The 19,921-nt window shown below is 43.6% G+C and overlaps 1 protein-coding gene across 1 annotated transcript in view; it reads left to right on the top strand.

The window, feature by feature from the left end:
- Positions 1–19,921, top strand: part of SLC12A8 (solute carrier family 12 member 8) — a 116,635-nt gene that overhangs the window by 63,354 nt on the left and 33,360 nt on the right. Inside the window, exons 5-6 of the mRNA XM_081077516.1 lie at positions 3,691–3,804; positions 19,441–19,528. Of these exons, the coding sequence (XP_080933642.1) occupies positions 3,691–3,804; positions 19,441–19,528 (202 nt within the window). The remainder of the gene's footprint in view (positions 1–3,690; positions 3,805–19,440; positions 19,529–19,921) is intronic.

Here is a 19,921-nt window from a genome sequence, read left to right as displayed (position 1 = left end):
TGGGATGTCCTTGGGGGACCTGCACAGTCTCTGCACACAGAGAGACTTGGCATTGCCTGGCAGGGACTGCAGTATGAAGCACTGTTGGCTGAGTCACTTAGGGACACTGTCCACTCCGAGGCACAGCGTGGTCACAGTCAGGGCTTTGGATGCCATAGGTGCACGGAAGGCCTGGCAGAACCGTCTCAGGTGCAGTCAGCCCCTAGAGTAGAGGTTCTGAACCTCAGGGTCCATTCCCCCAGAAAGGCTTTGGAGGCCTGGGAAGCCCGCAATGGTATGCAAAATGTGCTGTCTCTGGGGAGAGAGGCCATGGCTGTCATCAGAGTCTCAGATGGGGCCAGGACTACAAGACCTTTGATTTGGATGTCAACAAATCAGGCATCAAGAACCACTGTAAGAGAACATGGCAGGTGGTATCTGCTCAGCCCAGCTAACCTCAACCCAGGCCTCAGCTAGCAAGTACAAGCCAGTCAGAGACATCAGGGCCTGACCAGCTGGACCATCAGGTTTGGGGTGTGGGAGAGAGACCAGGGCCTTATGGGGCAGGTGAGGGCCAGTGGGGCCAAGCCCCTGGGGGGACTGGCTGAGGATTGGGGACCTGAGCTGGTGGTGGTGGTGACAGCGAAGGGCCTGGAGTGTGGAAGTCACAAGGGCCTCGGAAGGCAGGGGAAGCGAAAATGAGGCAGGTCCACCATGCAAGCCTCTGGGGCTCCTGCTCATCCATTGGAAAATGGCATATGCGAGGGGTAGGCCCTACGTCTGTCACTGCCGGAGTGGGCTTGGTCAAAAAGTCATAAAATGATCTTTCTGGGCCTTCAATTCTCGTTTGAGGGAGATCACTGCAGGCTCTCACCTCAGAGTCTTATTCAGCGATCTCAGGCTATGTTCCTTGTAGGCATGGCTGTGGGCTGTGGGTGAACCGTCTTCCTCTCTTACTCAGTTTTCTTGTCTTTTTTTGATCCCTATTTTATTTGCTCTGTCTTACTTATGTTTTTCTCATAAACCACTGAAATCATTTTGAGAAGCAGGGGGAGAATAGATGGAAAGAAGAAAAAGATATTTGTTTATAGAAAAGCTACCTAGAGAAAGTGGATTTACAGTTAGGGGATGTTTTGTTTGTTTCTCTAAAAGATAGTATATTTTGATGATAAGTGAATTATGCTCATTAAAGACAATTGTGGAAAATTTGTAAGCATAAAAAAGAAATAAAAAGAAATTGCTCATAGTTGCATTATACAGACAACCACAGTTAGTATTTTGGTACGTTTCTTTCTAGTTTTTCCTTACATGTTTAAATTAAAACTTTTTTTGTATTTATACTATAAATGGTACTGTTGTCTTAGCATATATCATATATAACATGGATAGTTTTCTATGGTACTAAAACCTCTTTATAAGCATTTAAAATACGTCAGCCCCCTATAGTTAGACATTTAGACACCGCCCCCACCCCCATTTTACATTATTATCAATAAAACATTGCCAACCGTCTTTTGTCCATAAAGTTCTTTTCAAAGTTCAGGTTATTTCTTGAGAAGGACTCAGAACTGGCCTTGAGGGCTGGGTAAGCAGTAGTGTCAGTGTGAATGTGTGCTTGATTGTGTGAGGGCTGCGTTTTTGTTGGTCCTGCAGAGAAGGGAGAGGATGGAGGCAGCTTCCTCCCCACCCCCGTGTGAGCCAAGTGACTCATTCTCTCATCTGTGGATCTTGTAGATGGGATGGAGGGAAAGAAAAGGCTTCCCAGTCACTCTTATGTGGCACCTGAAGTCCCTTTGAACCTTCAGACTGACCAGAGCAAAGCACTTCAGGCCTGGTGACCAAATACCTGCTTGTGTCAGGGCTGCCTCAGGGAAGGCAGAGATCACGGGAGCCTGATGAAGTGTTAATATCCTGCTCAGCGTGCACAGGCCTGAGCTCAGATGTGTTTTCAGACCTGTGAATCATTCCAGATTGGCTGAGCTCCATTCCAAGGCAGGCTGGGCTGGTTTTCGCCTCAGAAAGGCTAGTCCTGGGGTCAGCCAGCGGATAAACCTAAGTTAACTTAGCCATTATTGCTTTTTTGTTAATGAGGGGAGGACCAGTCGTGAAGATGCCAAACCATTCAGAAATGTTGCCCAGTTCTTAGGATTCTAATGTCCCAGGACAAATTCTGTGTTCAGAGAAGAGAGAATGCGACCCTGATTTTAAGTCCTGACTGGACTCCCAAGGGTCCCTTGTGCTTCACTGAGCTTTCGTTTTTTTTATTTTTTGAAAATATTTTTCCTATGAAGTTATGAATCTTGGAAGCTGTGAGAAGCGCTGGTGATCTCACTGGATCATCAATGAGCGGGAGCTCTTTTGTGGATGGAAGTTCAGGGTGAAGCTAAGTCCTGAGGCAGGTGGGGGACCTGCAGGGAGGAGGTTCTGCCATCGCAGGTCTAGGCATCAGCTATGGAGAGAGGGATGAGCGCCCACCCTCGTTGGTTGCAGGGGTTGATGAAAAAAGGGCAAGATGGGCTTCTCTTGGACTGCACTTAACAGGAACAAACCAACTCATTCTCAGAGATGAGATTCAGAAGCAGAGGCTGGATATCCTGGGTGTTCCTGAGCCCAAGAACACTTCACTGGTCTTGAAATTCCACAACCCCCTAACATGTCTATAGACGCTGTTCAAAGTGACCTCCTTTGACAAAGAAGCAACGTGCCTGTAAGGATTAAAATCACTTGAAAAATTTCATTCAAGTCAATGTACAAAATGTTTAAAATGCTTTGAAGAAAACGGATCTGAGCTGTTCCTTCTATAAAGTAATCTGTGAACAAGTCAAACTGAAAGCATGGAAGCGAGACACGCCTGCAGCCGAGATCTAAGAGAAAGATTCTTTTCACAGTGACCCATATTTACGACCGACCTGCTGTGTACCAGGCGCAGGGCTTGACTCTGGTGGACAGAGAGGTGTAAGACTGAATTTCTTGCCCCAAGGAGTCTAGTTGGAGAAAGACCTAATGGCAAGTCCTGGTGCCAAGGCTCTTACGATGGGGGAATTGATTCTGATTAGAGAGTTCATGTAAAGCCCAAAGGAATCAACATGTGAGACGGGCTTGAAGAGTGAGCAGGACATTGATGTTCAGACATGTAGGGGAAAGGTCTGGAAGGCAGGGACACAGGGATGGGGATGAGATGGTGTTCTTGGGAAGAGTTGTTGGTGTGACTGTTGGGAGAGGAAAAGGCAAAGGATGAATAGGAAATGGTAGGAGGTTGCCAGGCTGTAGAGGGCTTTGACATTCATCTTAAGGAGTTTAGACTTTATTCTGTAGCTAATGCGTTCCCATGCGAAGGTTTCTGAGCAGAGAGGTAGCTTAATTTTTTAAATTAACAGCAAACACATAAATACATGCTCGTTGAAAGATTTCAGCTACACTGACGTTTATAAGCAAAAAAATGAAAATGCTCCCATTTCCAGAGGTAACTATCGTTATCCTTCAAGTTATTTAACCTACCTGTATCTGCATATGTAGATACCTTAAAGTCAAGCCTAGAAGTGGGAAGGACGATGGTTCTGTCAGACCTTCTCTCTGTCTCTCTCTCACACATACCCACACCCACACCCATGTTTTAACATTTTAAAGTTACATAAAATAGGACTGTAATCTAGGGAAGCCTGTGCTATCTCTTATCACTTGGCTCATTTCGCTCTCCTTTGTCTATTTCAGAACATGGTTTTGTTGGATATTCACCGGAACTGCTACAGAACAACACTCTGCCAGACTACAGCCCTGGGGAATCCTTTTTCACTGTCTTTGGGGTGTTCTTCCCAGCAGCGACAGGTATTGTAATGTGGATTCTTTTCCAGGCTCACATTAGGGATATAAATACTTGGTTCCTAAAACTCAGAATCATAATTGACCTTTGTGTGCTCCTAGAATGTGTATCTGACAGTAGAGACGGCCTTGGCTTTGATGAAAAAAATCTATCATTGAATAATAACAGTTTACCTGCTTATAATTCCCGAAGGCCTCCAACATGATTTAATCCTCCTTAACCTCTATACTTACATATTGACACCTCTTGGGGAAGTTAATAGAGGGGGCATACTCTTACGGCAGAGCGGGATGGACTCCTTAGCAGGACAAGCTGCCCTTTCTACCCTGGAATGAATGTAAACTTGGTCTGGAACTCCCTTTCCCTGTCCCCTGACCCCTGCGTCTTCTCCCCTGGGATGGGAGAAACGCTACTTTCTTTTCTTGCCCCTGGGTGTGGATGAAACCAGGATCCCAGGGGCACTGAGGGAATCCCTGTACCCTTCTTCCTCACTTTCCCGTTCTGAAGTGACCCAGGAGGAGCCTCCCACTGCTGAGCTCCCCATAGATCTCTGGTCTCATGCTGGGGACCTGGCTTGGAAGGCAGTAAGCTAACATGTTCATCAAATGACCCATAAGAAACAACCATTTGCGGGGGACTGAGCTTGTCCCCAGGGCACAGACTCAAAAGCATTTTACTCTTGATCAGGCTGTGCTGATGCCCTGAATGTTGCTGATTTTATCTCCTTATCCTCCTCTTCTTTTCCCTCTGCCTTCCTATACATGGCCATTTCCTTGCTTGTAATCTACCCAAATAGGATAGGGGTAGAAAAAGGGAGGAGAGGCTACTAGAATATAGAAAATTTAAAAGATTGTTGGTACCAATGTTGGCAAGGGTGGGGAGAAACTGGAACTCTCATACATTGCTGATGGGAACATAAAATGGTACTACCATTTTGGAAAACAGTTTGATGGTTTCTTAAAAATTAAACACAAACACCCCGCCATTCTACTTCTAGTGACCTACTGCAGAGAAATGAAAACATGTGTCCATATAAAGATTTTGTGTCCATATAAAGCCAAAAATTCAAAGCAGCTTAATTCGTAATAGTCCAAAACTGGAAACAACACCAATATTCATCAACAGATGAATGAATAATCAAAGTATGGCATCATCATACAATATAAACTACTCATCAATAAAAAGATATGAACTACATGCAACGATATAGATGAATCTCAAAATAATTACACTGTATGAACGAAGACAATAGAAGAGTACCTTTTACAAAAAATAAAATTATAAGATCTCCATTTACATAAGTTCTAGAAAATGCAAACTATAGAAATAGCAGACCGGTGGATGCCTGGAAATGGGGGTGAGGGAAGCAGGAGGTGGGGGTATGAGGAAGTTTCGGGGGATGAAAAAATATATTCCTGATTATGGTAATGCTTTTATAGGTGTATTCGTGTCACAACTTTTCAGATTGTTACCCTTTAAACATGTGCAGCTTATCGTGTGTCAGTTATGCCTCAGGAAAACTGTTAGAATGAAAGAAAATGAACAACTTTAATCACCCTTCCTCAGTCCATCCGTTTTCCCCCTCTAGCAATGGCCCCATTTCTCTTCTCTTTGCAGCCAAACACCAGAGCTTTGTCTGTGCCCCCATCTCCATGTTCCTCCCCCTGCTCACTCCTTCACCCTCTCCTTTTGGAATTCCAAGCCTGTCCCCCCAGGGAAATGATCTCTTCCAAAGTCATCAGTCATTACCACGTGACTCAATTCCAGGGGCATTAAAAATGTGCAGTGTGTCTGACCTCTAGCAGCATCCCATGGCCTCCATTTCTCTTGCCTTTTGGGGCGCAGCACCCTCCCTGTCTCCCTCCTTTCTGACTTGCCCATGTAGGTACGTCCTCGTCTGCCTGCCCATTAAATGTTGGGGTTCCTCAGGCTGTGTCTTCTTTCCCTTCTGTTTACTTTGGAATCTCATCCCTGCCCATTGTTCAGCGACCACCCACAAAGCTGATGACCCCCAAATTGTACGTCTAGCCCAGACTTCTCTAAGCCGCACTTCATGATTTCAGTTGCCTGCATGACATCTTCTCTTGGGTATCTCAGACCCAACATGTTCAGAACCAAACCTGTCCCACTTTTCCCCCAACTGCTGCTTCTCCTCTACTCCTGATCTCAGGAAATGGCACCTCCATCCAGTCAATTGCTCGTGCCAGCAGTGGGGGAGTAATTCATGATACCTTCCTCTTTCTTACCAATACCCTCCAAGTCCTGTCAGTTGTACCTTCTGAAGGATGTACTTCCTTGACTGCTGTTCTGTCAATACCACCTGGTCACTCTGGTCCAAGCTTCGTCTCTCACCTGGATCACTGCAGTGGCCTCCTACCTGATGCCCCTTGAGGTTTGGCCACAGGCATGAGCGTGGAGCTGGACTTCAGCAGTGGCAGGTAGAATCCTGGTCCTCAAATCCGGGTGTGCCAGAAATAGTGCATTTCTTTGATTTTTATGAATTGAAAAGAGAGTCAGTCTCCAAGCCTTCATTTTTCCAGGATGACTGAACACTGATGTCAATCATTGTTCATTCTTCTGCCTTCCCCTGCTATTCTGTTCCAGGGTCCTAGAATCTCACCAAGTACCAATGCATGTTAGGGGACTCTGGCTATTCATCATCTGTACACAGAGCTAGGCCTTCCCATTTTCCAGCTTCATGCTCTCTGCTGCTTCGGAGCCACTTTTGGGGACCAGAAATCTGCTAAGCCTGGGAACCCTCTGCTTAGAGTCTCTGCATTTCCCAGACCTTCCTTTCTGAGGTCTGGCTCGAGCCCCTCTAGTGCTGCCAGGCAGTCGGCCCCAGGTCCTCACTGCTCCAAATCCTGTGGGCTTTTCTCTCCCTGCCCTCAGCTCCAGCAGCAATCTGCTTTTCTAATACTGGGGACACTCCTGTCCAGGGCCAGTTTTGTGGGTATAAACGTGTGCGGACACAGTGTCCCAAGCTCAGGAGGGCCTCAGACTTGGTTTAATGCTTTGCTGTTCCTAAAATTCTGAATGATTTTTGTACAAGGGATGCTGTCATTTTACTTGCACTGGATTCTGCAAACTCTGTTTCTGTCTCCCCTATGCTTTCCCTAACCATTCTGCCGCTTCTTTTCTATTTCTTTGATCCTCTAAGTTCTCCTAAGGCCCAGGTTTTTGAGAAACAGAACCCCAAACAGCATGTAGGCATGTTCTACTTCTTCCCTGCCGCATAGCACCCCCCAAGGCAGTAAAATACAGTTGACCTTTAAACAACACGGGTTTGAACTGCTCAGGTCCACTGAAATGCAGATGTTTTTCAATAAACGCATACAGTACTGTAAATGTATTTTCCTTATGATTTTCTTTTCTCTAGCTTACTTTATTGTAAGAACACAGTATTTAATACATATGACATACAAAATATGTGTTCATTGTTTATGTTCTCAGTAAGGCTTCTGGTCAAAGTAGGATAGTAGTAGTTAAGTTTTGGGGGAGTCAAGAGTTATACACAGATTTTTGACTGCTGGGGGGATAAATGCCTCCAATCCCCTTGTTCAAGGGTCAACCAATAAGTCAACTTCCTCTCCAGTGGACAGAAAAGGAAAGGAGGAAATAAAATAGAGGGAATTTTTTAAAAAGTTAATATCTGAAAACATTTTCCAGCTCCCCGTCCCCCTGTCCACCTTCTGACTCCCTGACACAGATGGCTCACGCATTCAACAGGCATCCCACTGAGGTGTTTCCTTGGGCCTGACGCTGAGTTCCATTGCCAAGTTAGGAACCCCTGGGCGCAGATGCCAGGTTAACAGTTACACCTGAGGCAGGGCTATGGGCCTGCCTCCTTGGCTGGCAGCACCCTGGCGTGTGTTCTTTTTAGGCAGCCATAGGAAGTTGCCTCAGTAATGTGACCTGGCGGGACTCCCTCCACGCTGCTCCCACAGCTTCCCTCTTTTGCCTCCCCAGACCCTGAATCTTAGTAAGACAGGGGATGCCTGGTCTGAGAGGGGGCAGGGGGTGACAAGCCAGCCTTCAGCACCTGTCTTTTCAGGCAAGAATTAGGTTTGAAGATGCCACTCAGTAGCCTAGAGTTTGAACTGGACTGATATGTGAGGTCAGTTAGTCCAACGACTCTCAACGTTTTATCTTTTAATCCATATTCATTTTTGATAATTATACTAAACAACTCACACTAGAAATTCTGAGATGCCTCCCTGGACCAGAAATGGGTATCTTTGTCCTCCTTTTGAGGAAGATTGCTACCTAAGAGTATTAGTCAAGCTTCATTTTCTGTGGTTTAAATTATGACAATAATTTTTGTAATATTCCAAATATAAAATTATAATATTGCCCATACTGTCTGCACAGGCTTCTTTTACCCCTCTTAGGTGATGTCCTTCCCTGTCCCTTCCAGGGCCCTCAGCCCAAACAGGTTGAGAATCACTGATCTGATCCTTTGACCAACTGGGGAAAAAGGAGCACAGAGTTTCTGAAGGATTGCTAACGGTCATGCAGCTGATTAGTGACCCGAGTTGGGCCACCATCCTGCTGTGGAGGGTTGCCTCCCCTCACTCTCTCTGTGTTTTCCAGGGGCCTCAATATAAACACGGTAAGCAGGGTGAACAATTTGTATCACTTGGCTTTCCCTGGCAGATGTTCTGCTGAGCTATGAATGATTGGCAGTTTCCATGGTGATGGATTTGCTAAGGATTAGCTCTGAGTGAGTCATGGCTGGGGCTCTCTCCAACACCATCCTCTTCTGGAACAAGAGAACCTCCAGGCTGTGGAGAGGGGAGAGGAGTTTGGAAGAACAAACACTTTAGTCTCCCCACCCTGTGTCCCTATCTCTGGCCAGAGACGTATTGTGTCGGTTACTTCAGAGATTTTATATCCAAGGGCAGGAGACTTCCTGGGAAGAGCAGCTGAAGACTAGGTTTTGGTGGCTCCTCTGGATTTAGGCAGCAAGTCCTTTTGTCCTTCTGTCCTTCTGACTGCGCTCCACCACACCCTGTGGTAGTGGCTGCAGGGTGGGGCTGGGGCCTTGGAGTAGACTCTGCATTTGCTTTGTTTTTAAAAGTACTTTCCTTGTCCAAGCTACACCACTGAACTTTCCCTGAAAAACAAACATCTCTTCCTATAGGATTCAATCAATCTCTCTTTCTCTCTCTCTCTCTCTCTCTCTCTCTCTCTCTCTCTCTCTCTCTCTCTCTCTTTCACACACACACACATACACGCACACATGTGCACGCACACACATACACTCTTGTAGCCACTCCAGGGATCTGAGACCACAATGCGTGGAGGAACTAGGAAACGGAAATTTACTGGGAATCATACCAGTGTGTGAAGTCATGTAACCCCTGTCCCCAAATCTCAGACTTACTGGAAGGGACAAGGGCTTGTTGTGGTTGACCACACCCAGCATAAAAATGTAGCAGAGAAACCAACAGCCTTTACCAGAATGTTGAGAGTCACCTTTGGTCAAGAGCTGCGCTATTTCTGTGACGTCCTTGACTTCTCTGGGTCTGATTCCCTCCCCACTCACACACACACCCCGAGAAGCCCTCTGGATCAGGGGCGTCTCCAGGAGCGTCAGGCTGGGGCCTCAGGGCCCACCCCACCTCCAGCCTACCTCCTGTATCCCTCCCCTCCCAAGGCGTGTCCTCAGTCTCCCACATTATATCTTACGCGTGACACAACGACGACTCTCTAGGCCAGAATGGGGCCCTGGTTTAAGGAACAGAGAGACCCAAGTAAGGACAACTTGAAGATGGGGCTCACCTCACTTCACTCCGATGGACTTCTGAGCAGGAGCAGGAGAAAAAAGAAGGGAGCTTTATAATTATCATACGTGTTTATTTTTATAATTTTATATGCAGAGTTCATTTATAATTTTATCAAAATTATTATACCTAGAATAATCATATAATTGCAGTAGCTTCTCTGTCAGGCACTGTGCTGAGCACTTTAGATGGAGTCCCACTGGTTCCAGCAGAGGCAGATTTCCCAGGAAGCCAATGAAACCTAGGCAGGATCCCTCACTTCTGTGAGTGCTTTCTAAAGTTCTGTTCCTAAGTTTATGTTTATAACGCTGAATTTTTTTCAAAAAGTTTCAAGCCCCATAAAACCTGGATGCTTCCATGGGTTCTATTATTAATCTAATTTGCAGATGAGGAAACAAAGGCAAGAGAAATTTCCCCAAAGTCACCAAGAAAGTAAGTGCTGAACCCCATTGCTTGATGTGTACTTTGGAGAGAATGCTAGAAGAGAGGACACACACTTGTCTGGAGCATTCGCGACTCAGAAGCCAACAAATCTCTCTTGAGTCCTGGTGTTTGTCTGTCCTAGCAGAATCTCTAAGGCCTTAGAGGGTCAGAGACTGACAAGTTATGCCTCCAAGAATAGATGAAGAGGGATGAAAGATTTTTCCAGGAAGAGCAGAACAAAAAACCAGTAAGTCAAGTGTGGAGAAGGAGTGGGGTTTGGAGCTAAGGTGGGAAGGTAAGGAGAAGCTGCCAGAGTCCTTAGGAGCCCAAGGGACTTGTGGGTGAGGAATGGAGCCCATCCTTCCGGAGTGGATATTTATTTAATACCTACTAAGTGCCAAGTTAGTTCATTCTAACTTTATAACAGTCATGCAAGGTAAATAATCTTATCCCTGTTTATAGACGAGACTCAGAAGCACGCTGCCTCCAAACAGTATTAAACTCCTTTCATCTAAAGAAAAAAGGCAACAGATAAGATTTGGGCAACTTTAGTGCATGGATATCCTACCTTAATTAAAAAGAAAAATAATAAATCCATCAGCTTAAAAAAAGATAGAAAACAGGCAGCAGAAAATCAATTAAGCTATAAATGGAAAGAGAAAATTAAAGGTTTCTAAGGACACAGATTTGGATTGAAAAACTCCCAGGAGGAAGCTTGGAAGTTTCTTGAGAAAGTAGGTAGTCCTTTAAAAAAACGACTAGCAGAAACCATAAAAGCTACGAAAAACTATTAGGCTTCCCCATCCCCTGCCTTCCCCCCCACATACTAATTCTCATTTTCAGGAATAAAAAAGAAAATAGGGTGAGAAGTAGGATTGTGATAACAGGCAAGAAGTGAAGACTTTGATCTTTGTGTGCCATGGTTGGCTAAGGGGGCAGGGAAAAAAAGGAGATGACCGTTATCTGGCAAATGCTGGTAAATAAGTGGTTACCTGACCTTTATACTGGTTATTCTAACCCAGAGCTTATTTTTGAGAACTATAAGGGATCGGTTTTTCTCCTGGCCCTCCATGTCCGTTGTCAGATGAAATGTTAGAGCCAGGGCACTAAGCCCAAACCCCGTTACTCGGTGCCACCCACCGAAACTCTAGGCATAATGTCAAAGCCCAGGAGGCTATGGGTGCTGCTGGAGGTGTAGCCTGGTAAATCTAACTGGTAAAGTGATGGCCAACACCATCTTACTTAGATGGACTAAAGCTGAGACAATCAAGATATGTTAAGAGGCCTTAGAACTAAGGCAGGAAACCAAGTCAGAAAGGTTCAACCTAGGAAGGGAGGCTGTTTACCTCAGTCACATGGTAACAACGTGCAGACTGTATCATCATCAGGCTACAGGGAGAAATGTGGTTTAGCGTCAAGTGTTAACTGCTTCCTGGAACGGCAGTGTGAGACCTGCAACCGGGGGAAATGCCCTCTACCAGGCATAGATTAGTAATTCGGAACTGGTGACGGAAGTACCTGTGGGAAAACCAATGCGTGGTGCCAATTATGACTGATAAGTGCAGCCTTCTTGTGTGTGCGGGGGTAACCCTAAATTAATCATGCAGTTTACTCTGTTTTAAAAAGGGAAATCCAAGGAAAGCATGGGTGTTAGAAAGAAATGGAGAGACTGTAGGACGTAGTGGAAAGAACACTGACTTGAGATCAGGAAATTTGTGGATTAATGCTGGTTCTGCTAACAATTAGATCAAAAACTTGGGCAGAGTTGCTTCTCTTGTCGGGGCCTCAGTTTCCTCACCTGAAGAAATAAAAGGTTAGAGCTGATCTTAACAACATCTTTCAGCTTTAAAAGTCATTGATTCCCAGCGACTTAGAAGACAAGTTAGCAGAGATCACTCAAACTGAACAACAGAAAGAAAAAAGAATAAAAAACAATGAAGATGGGTTAAGAGACCTCTGGGATAACATCAAGCGCAACAACATGTGCATCATAGGAATACCAGAAAGCGAAGAGAAGAAGCAAGGGATTGAGAACATATTTGAGGAATGGAAAAACGTATCTTTGGGCCATTTTAGCTATCGTGTGATTGCGTAAGTGGGGTATTAATGTGTCCCCATTTTCTCCTGTAGTCCAAGCGTAATAATAAATAATGTCTTTTCCACACTTGAAAAAAAAAAAAAAAAGAATCATTGATTCCAAATAGCCATTTTAAGCTATTTTAGATACCCTGCCAGGAAAAGTGTAAAGATAGTAATTACAAAATGGATCCTTAGCGTTTCCCAAACTGTGTTCCGTGGAACACTAATAATGAATAAAATGTTTTAATTTAAAAGTGTTAAATTGCCAAAATAAGCTTTTGGAAACACTATGTGCTACATTTCTCTTCTTAGAAATCGACACTGAAAATTAGCATATTACAGGCACTTGTAAATCTAACAGTAAGAACCTCTCTAATCTTTTTAAAAAATGTAATATTTGTAAAAACATCTGGTCACTAATGCTCTGGGAAATAGTATCTGTTCTACGACACCCTTAATCTAGCTCTAACATTAACAATAACATTTTAAAATGGCACCAGAAGCAGCAAGAAAGCAAACTAGAGAATCTTTATAACATATGACAAGCATGGGCAAAAAATACTAAATCCAAAGAACTTTTCTAGATCTAACTGGCAAGCAAGACATTTATAATTCACCAGAACTAGAGATTATCTGCTCAAGAATTGCGTGGTCACACTAGGGCACAATTCTGGAAGCAGCAGCCACACAATGCAAGCCAATCTAACCAGTGTAACAGATCACCCACGTTACCCCAGGAGGAGTCACCCACAAGGAGCTCCCATTTCCTTGTCTCTGGCGTTTCGTGTCTGTGGTACTGACTACCTACTTTCTGGCTTCTTTGTTTTGTCTCGAAAACCAACTTCCTAGCTGTCTGGGTCTGGCCCATTCCAGAGGGTGACCTGTGTCATTGGCAGTCCCTTCTCCTCCCACTGACTGGGATCCCAGTGTACTCCACTCCGGGCCAGCTAGGAGGACCTATAATCAAAGGCTGGGTCACTGACTATGTGAGGGATTGTGAGAAAAAAGAAAAGGGGTTTGTTAGGAACACCGAAACTGTTTGGAAGCAGGAAGCAATTAGGATCAATCAATCATTTTCCCAGACAGAAGTATATATTATAGCAGTGGAGTTCTCTTAGATCTTCACTTACTAACTTCTGTAAATAATCTGAAGGAAGGTGTCGCGTCCCGCGCAACAAGGGCAGTGAGGAGGCGAGAAGGGGCGGTTTGGGTTAAGTTTTTAAGAAAGAAACAGAGACTTAATGCTGTTAAATCTCTCAGAAGGCCAGGGGTCTCTCAGTCTCAGAGGACTGGAGCCCTGAACAAAGCCGACTGGAGGCTTTTATTGATAAGTATACAAGGGAGTAGCAGTGTTTTTGGCAAGGTTTGTGAGACTCACTTATCACGTTATAGAAACATCCCAAGCCAATTATTTTAACCTTCACACAGCCGAAGCACAAGTTCCCATGATGTCTTACCTAAGGTCTGTACCTTTTCAGGGTCAAGTCTCTCATATTGTAACAGCTCCGTAGAGATAAGTAGAGAGGACTGATCTTTGTTGTCCTCATGACTTCTCTCACAAACAGCTGCAAGGGAAAAGCCAGGGCGGGCAACAGACTTTCCCAGGCAGGGGCAAGGGGAGGCAAGGCCCCTTCCCTTATTTTTCTAAGGCAGCTCATTAGGGGTCCCCACTCGGTTTCGCCTGGCTTAGGTTGTATCTCCCGTGAGATATCTTACCCGTCTTTGGCTGCAAACCATCTTTTGGGGATCAGACAGAGAGACATAAGGTGTAAACACAAGGATGGAACAGAGTCCCAGAAAGGCACAATCTCACAAACTCTTCTTTCCTTAAGGAAAGACATGGAGGGACAATTGTCTAGGCTGTTGTACGACTACAGGAAGGTATACAAAATGACATGGCAACGTAGAGGAGGTGCTAAAATGGCAAAGAATAAATAGCAGCAGGTCATCTCACAAAGCTGAATGAATGGGCATCAGATTGCCAGGGCTTGGAGGCAGAGGGAGGCCACTGCAGTGGGAGGCAATATGGGCAGGCAGGTGAGGCACCAGTACACCTGGTGATAGGTGGGAACCTTGGCTGAGGGTCAGACTTGGGGAGGTCTAGGAAGGGGTGGTGTTAGTGGGGCGTCAGGTAAACATGGCGAGCTGGCCAGGGCTTGTTTTGGCAGCAAGTAGTGGGGCCCTAGGCTTTGAGCAGAGCCTCAGTGACAGGACCTGGTCCCAGGAGCACTGGTCAGAGTAAGGAAGGCCCTGGGAATGCCTTTTTTTGATCCCAATAAGACCTGCACATGACAAAAAATGAAATAGTACGGAAGATAAAAAATGAAATAATACTCCTCCATAGGGGCAACCACTTTTAATCATTTTCAGTACTTTGAGAGCTAACTGTATTACCAAGCCATATGCCCATACCTATAACTTGACTAATCAAAGTCAGGCATAATCTATTGGCTCTATGCTAAGAAATAGGAGGGTTTAGCTTATTTACATGTTCCTCCACCCACTTCTCAGTTTTTGATACTAGTTATATTTTCATTTTTAGTTCTTTTTGATTACTTTTATAACTTTAAATCGTGTATTTGAATCTCTTGTTTTATCAATTCTAGGTTACATCCTTTCACTCATTGTTGGTGTGGGAAATTGAGATTCTATGTTGTGTTTTAAGATTAATGTATTAGAGTCATATTTATTTTATGTGTAAAATATTTTTTACAAGGAATGCTTTAGTTATCTCAAAGGACTCCTTAATTTTAAGGAAGTCTGCATAATCCTTTTATATTTGTATGTTAGAGCAATATCAGGGCCATAACAACTTGATTATTAGCAGGTGAGTAGGCAAAATCCCATGAAAAATGTAGTTTACAACTTTAAGTGAACAAACACAGTTTCTGTCTCACACACATACACACATACTCAAAGCTATTAAAAATTATTTTTTGTCTTAAGATTAAAAGTCAACAGTCTTTGTAACTTTAAAGACAAACTGTTCGATATTCTTGGAAATTTCTTTTCTTAGCAAATACTTAGAAATTCCCCTTTATGATGACAAAGTATAGAATAAGTATAGCGTTAACTTAAAATGTATTGCAACTGGTATATAAACATTTTCTAGACTTTTCCTTATCTACCTACCAAATTTAATGGTTAGCTCTCCTTTCAGATTTTCTTATTAAACTGATCGAAGCTTGTTAACATTTAAGCCAGTTCCGAGTGAAGATCATGGGACCTACATTTTGTTTCCTACTCTACAACAACAAAACTATTGGTGCTTTTTCTCTTCTCTCTACTTCTCCCTCTTTCCACTTCCTAATATTGGTTAGCTATAGTTTTACTTTCATTTCACTAAGCTAACTAATATTTGTGTTCTATTTTGTAGCGCTAGTTGTGTCCTCCGTACTTTGTCTATTGGTCAGCTGTTAGAGGTTAAATAACAATACACTTATGCACTATTATGACTATGTAGCTGTTGTTCATTGAAGAGCAAAGTAGTAGGCCAGGCATTCTATTCCTTTTGCTGTGATTATGATGATGATGCGGTCCTTGTGTCACGTAGGGGAGAACTGTTCCTAATATTATGGCCAAATGGGTCAGTGTTCCTAGATTTCATTAGTTGTTTAAAATGATGTCACATTTTAATTTGTTCATATGTAGACCTTGATTTTCTTGTTTACTTTTCCTGGAGTTTCAATATCCCTTTTCTTGCCATAATACACAGTCAGCATATCCTTAAAATCGTTCAGTTTGTTAATCATACTGCCCATTGTGTTGATTTTAATTCCTATCCAGAGGCATCCCTCTTGGGGCCTCCATCCTTCAGCTCCAATTCCTGATGGTTTCTCTGCTGTACACCTGTTACTCTGGGACTTTATTCCATTCCTGACTTATCACCACTGTTTCTGAATCTCATGTTTTCTTCCTTTATGGATTACATCTTCATTTTGCTGGAGTACATGCTTTAGAATATTCCTCAGAAATAGCATTTGAGAGGTAAATTTTCTGAGCCCTTGTTTGCTTAACTTTCACTTAATTAGTAACCTGCCCACAATTCTAATTTCAAAATAACTTTTCCTCAGAATTTAAAATCAGTGCTGCATTGTTTTCTAGCATTCAGTATTGCTGATGAGACGTCTGATGCTAGTCTAATTTTTGACCTTTGTAAGTGTTCAGTTTTTATCTTTGGAAATATATAGTACTTCTCCTGAAATTACACAATGAGGCATTTAGGTATGGAGGGATTTGTTGTTGTTGTTGTTCTTTACTTTATGAGATATTTCAACCTGAAGACTGGTGGGTTTTTTTTACCAGTTATTTTCTTTTGTTTTCTCTATTCTCTCTTTCGGGATCTCCTATTAGTTGGATGTTGTAACTCCAGGATTTCTCCTGTCTTCTATTCTTTGCTCAAATTTTCTACCCCTTTATCTTTCTGTTCTACATTCTGGGATATATACTTAACTTTATCTTTTAGATCTTTATTGCATTTTTAATTTAGTGATCATGTTTTTGATTTCCAAAACCTTTTTCTTTTTATTTATTTATTTATTATTATTTTTTTTTTTCAAAAAGTTTTTCTTGTTCTTGGATTATTTTTTGTTTTTCATGGCGTCTTTCTTTATAGATAGAATATTTTTCATGGATGTGTCTGGAACTGCTAGTGTTTTCTTCAAAATTCTCTTCTGTGTCCTGATTTATATGTTTCTTTCAGCCCAGGTGGTTCTATTTTTATATGCACGTATCTGTGTTTGTTGCTGGTTTTCATCACATGCCTGACAACCTTTAGTGGCTGGTGTGGATTCCCTGTGGATTCCCTGTGCTGTAGTGTGTATAGGTCTGTTTCCCTGATAGGACTCTCCCTTCGTGTGAAAGCTGACTGCAGCACGTTTGTGAGAATGGCTGGTTCTGAGGAGGCTTCATTTGGGTGCAAACATCCACATTCGTAGCCTTGGTTTTCCTTGGGCAGTTTATTCAGATCCTTTAGAGAAGAATTCCAAGGCTTTCTTTTCCTTCCCTTTCACTCTGTATCATTTTCTGCTTTTTCTGTGTGCCAGACATTTGTAGAAACTTTTCATTATCCCAATCCGAGTTGCTTATAGGCATGTATCCCTTTTTTCCTTTTGCTCCCCTTTTAATAGGATCTTGGGAGAGAGGGGACTAAGAAGAAAGCAAATGTGCCTAACATACCATTTTAAGCAAAAAGCCTTTTAAAAATTAGTTTTCCGTCATTTAAAAATGATCACTGTAGCAAATGGAAATATATGGACAAGTAGTTTTTTCATCATCCAGAAACAACATTGTGAACAATTTGAAACACATTCTTGTTCCTTTTTCTATGCATCTATTCATGTTTTTTTATATAACAAAGGGATCATACCTGATGTTCTGTTCTCTAATGTACTTCTGAAAATGAAACAATAACTTTTAAATATCTTTCCATGTCGTAACATATCCCTGACTATTGGAGACCTGGTATTTATTGAAAGATGTATCATCACTTACTTAGCCAATCTGCTATTTTTAGAAATTAAATTGTTTCTAATTTACACTATTATAAATAAGCATTTACGAGGTGTGATTGAAAAATACGGTGAATGCTTAAATTAAAAGAAATTATTACAATAAAAGACATATTGCCATTAATCCCCCTCAAAATAACCACCGTTGCTTCAAACACACGTATCCCATCTTTCTTGCCACTTTCTGAAGCAGTTCTGGAAGTTCTCTTTCATGAGTGTCTTTATCCTCCATCATGACAACGCTCTGTGTACGTTGTACACATCGCTTCTGGTACGGCAATTTCTGTCAAATAAAAACATTGTGGTGTGTCCTCATCCACCTTATTCACTGGATCTGGCACCAACTTCTGGCTCTTCCCCAAAGTCAAAATGACCATGAAAGGAAAACGTCTTGAATCCATTCAGGACATCGAGGCAGCCACAACAGTGCAACTAAAGACACTCACGAAAGAGGACTTCCAGAACTGCTTCAGAAAGTGGCAAGAACGATGGGATAAGTATGTTTGAAGCGAGGAGGAGTATTTTGAGGGGGATTAATGACAATGTGTCTTTTACTGCAATAATTTTTTTTTCAATTTAAACATTCACCATATTGTTTGATCACACCTCGTATAAACACTTTTGGCTAAATCTTTACTCTTATCCGTTGACTATTTACTTAGGATAAAATCCTAGTAGTGGAATTGCTGGGTCAAAGTACAGGCAGGTACCAGTCTTGGTCCAACATTCAGGATACTCTCTGAAATAGCCCCACTTGAACTTTCTGGCCCCAAACTTTCACTTCACTCTATTTGAGCTTCCTTAAGCATTAGAGCAGAGGCGTTAAGAGCGTAATTTTCAGAGTCAGAAAGGCCAGGGTTGAATCATAACTTTTGCCACTTACTCAACGTGTGCCCTTAGGCTACTTTAATTAACCTCTTTGAGAACTAGTTTCCTTTTTTATAAAACGGGGGAAATAATTTTACTTTTCTGATGTGGCTGTTGTGAGGATTAAACAAAATAAAAAAGAGCACAGGTAAAACACGTAGCACAGGCCTGTCAGGTGAAAGTTTCATGAATCTGTATTGATGGGGTCAGACCCCCTCCTCCTCCTACGCCTGTGCACTTCTGCCTTCAAGTCCACATTGGGGAGATGGCGCACCCTCGGTGAGGCTTTCCTGACCTGGCTCTTGTGGGCAGGACCCGCATTTGATGTGCAGAACACATCCTTGGTGTCTCTCTCCCTTTCTCTCTCTGGACACTGTCCTGCACTGTGCCGTCTTTCCCCATTATCACAAATTCCTTTTCATGCATGTTCTTGGTGAGTTGCGGTGATGACAGGACTCTATGTTGGTAGCATCAGGATAATTCTGTGGAATTTGGCAGCGCAGGAGCTTTGAGCGTGGTCTCTGGCTCTGACTATTGGGTGGGGCCTGCCCCAGGGACACCTGAACCCCGGTGTGGTCAGTGGGCTGCGGAGGCAGTAAACTCTGCTGAGCAGGCAGCAGTGGGCGGTTTGCGGAGGCTGAGCGTCCCAAGAGTGTTAACCCGTGGAAGGCAGAGCTCATCATGCACCCTTGCAACCTTTGTGCACCCTGCCAGGGGCCTGCGTTGCCCTCATTACTTTGCACTGGGCCATAAGATGCGTTTGGGCTTTCCTCTCAAGCGTCACCCAACCCACAAAGGTCCTTTTCATGTCTGCGGATGCCTCCCTAGTTGTTAGGGGAGACTGAGAAGCTTGGTTTGCAAAGAGCTACAGATGGGAGGGCTTACCGTGGGATAGCTTCCAGGAGGGGACCCCGAGGAGGGGAAGGTGATTTGGGGAGTACCCTGCTCACCCCTCTGCCATCTGGATGTATTTCAGGAGTCATGGCCGGCTTCAACATGGGGGGTGACCTCAGAGAGCCCGCCGCCAGCATCCCCCTGGGCTCCCTCGCAGCTGTTGGCATCTCGTAAGTTCCCCTTGGTGGCAATCAGCTGGGGAGAGGGAGAGAAAACTCCAGGCAGAAGAGGGGATTGGCTCCTTTGTTCTGGGAGTGCCCCAACTGTGACCAATCTTTTACATATTCCAATCCTCCTTTTAACACTCAGCCAGCTGGAAAATTCAAGTCTGGTGGGTTTAGACGATTGCCCTTTCATACCCCTGCCTGAGAATGCAAGGAAAAGCGTTACTAGTACAGACCAAATCCTTTCTTTCCATTCTCCTCCTCAGTCTCCTGCCACTCCGCCTCCCCCATCCTCATTTTGAATTTGGGGATTTGTTAAACCATTGAGTTTCCAGGATCACTGGAGGGAGCATACAGAGGAAGGGCTTTGCAATCAGATAGATTAGAATTTGCATCTCA

This window comes from Rhinolophus hipposideros (assembly GCF_964194185.1).
Source record: "Rhinolophus hipposideros genome assembly, chromosome: 2".
Taxonomy (NCBI): Eukaryota; Metazoa; Chordata; class Mammalia; order Chiroptera; family Rhinolophidae; genus Rhinolophus; species Rhinolophus hipposideros.
This window is presented reverse-complemented; position numbering and strand designations above follow the sequence as displayed.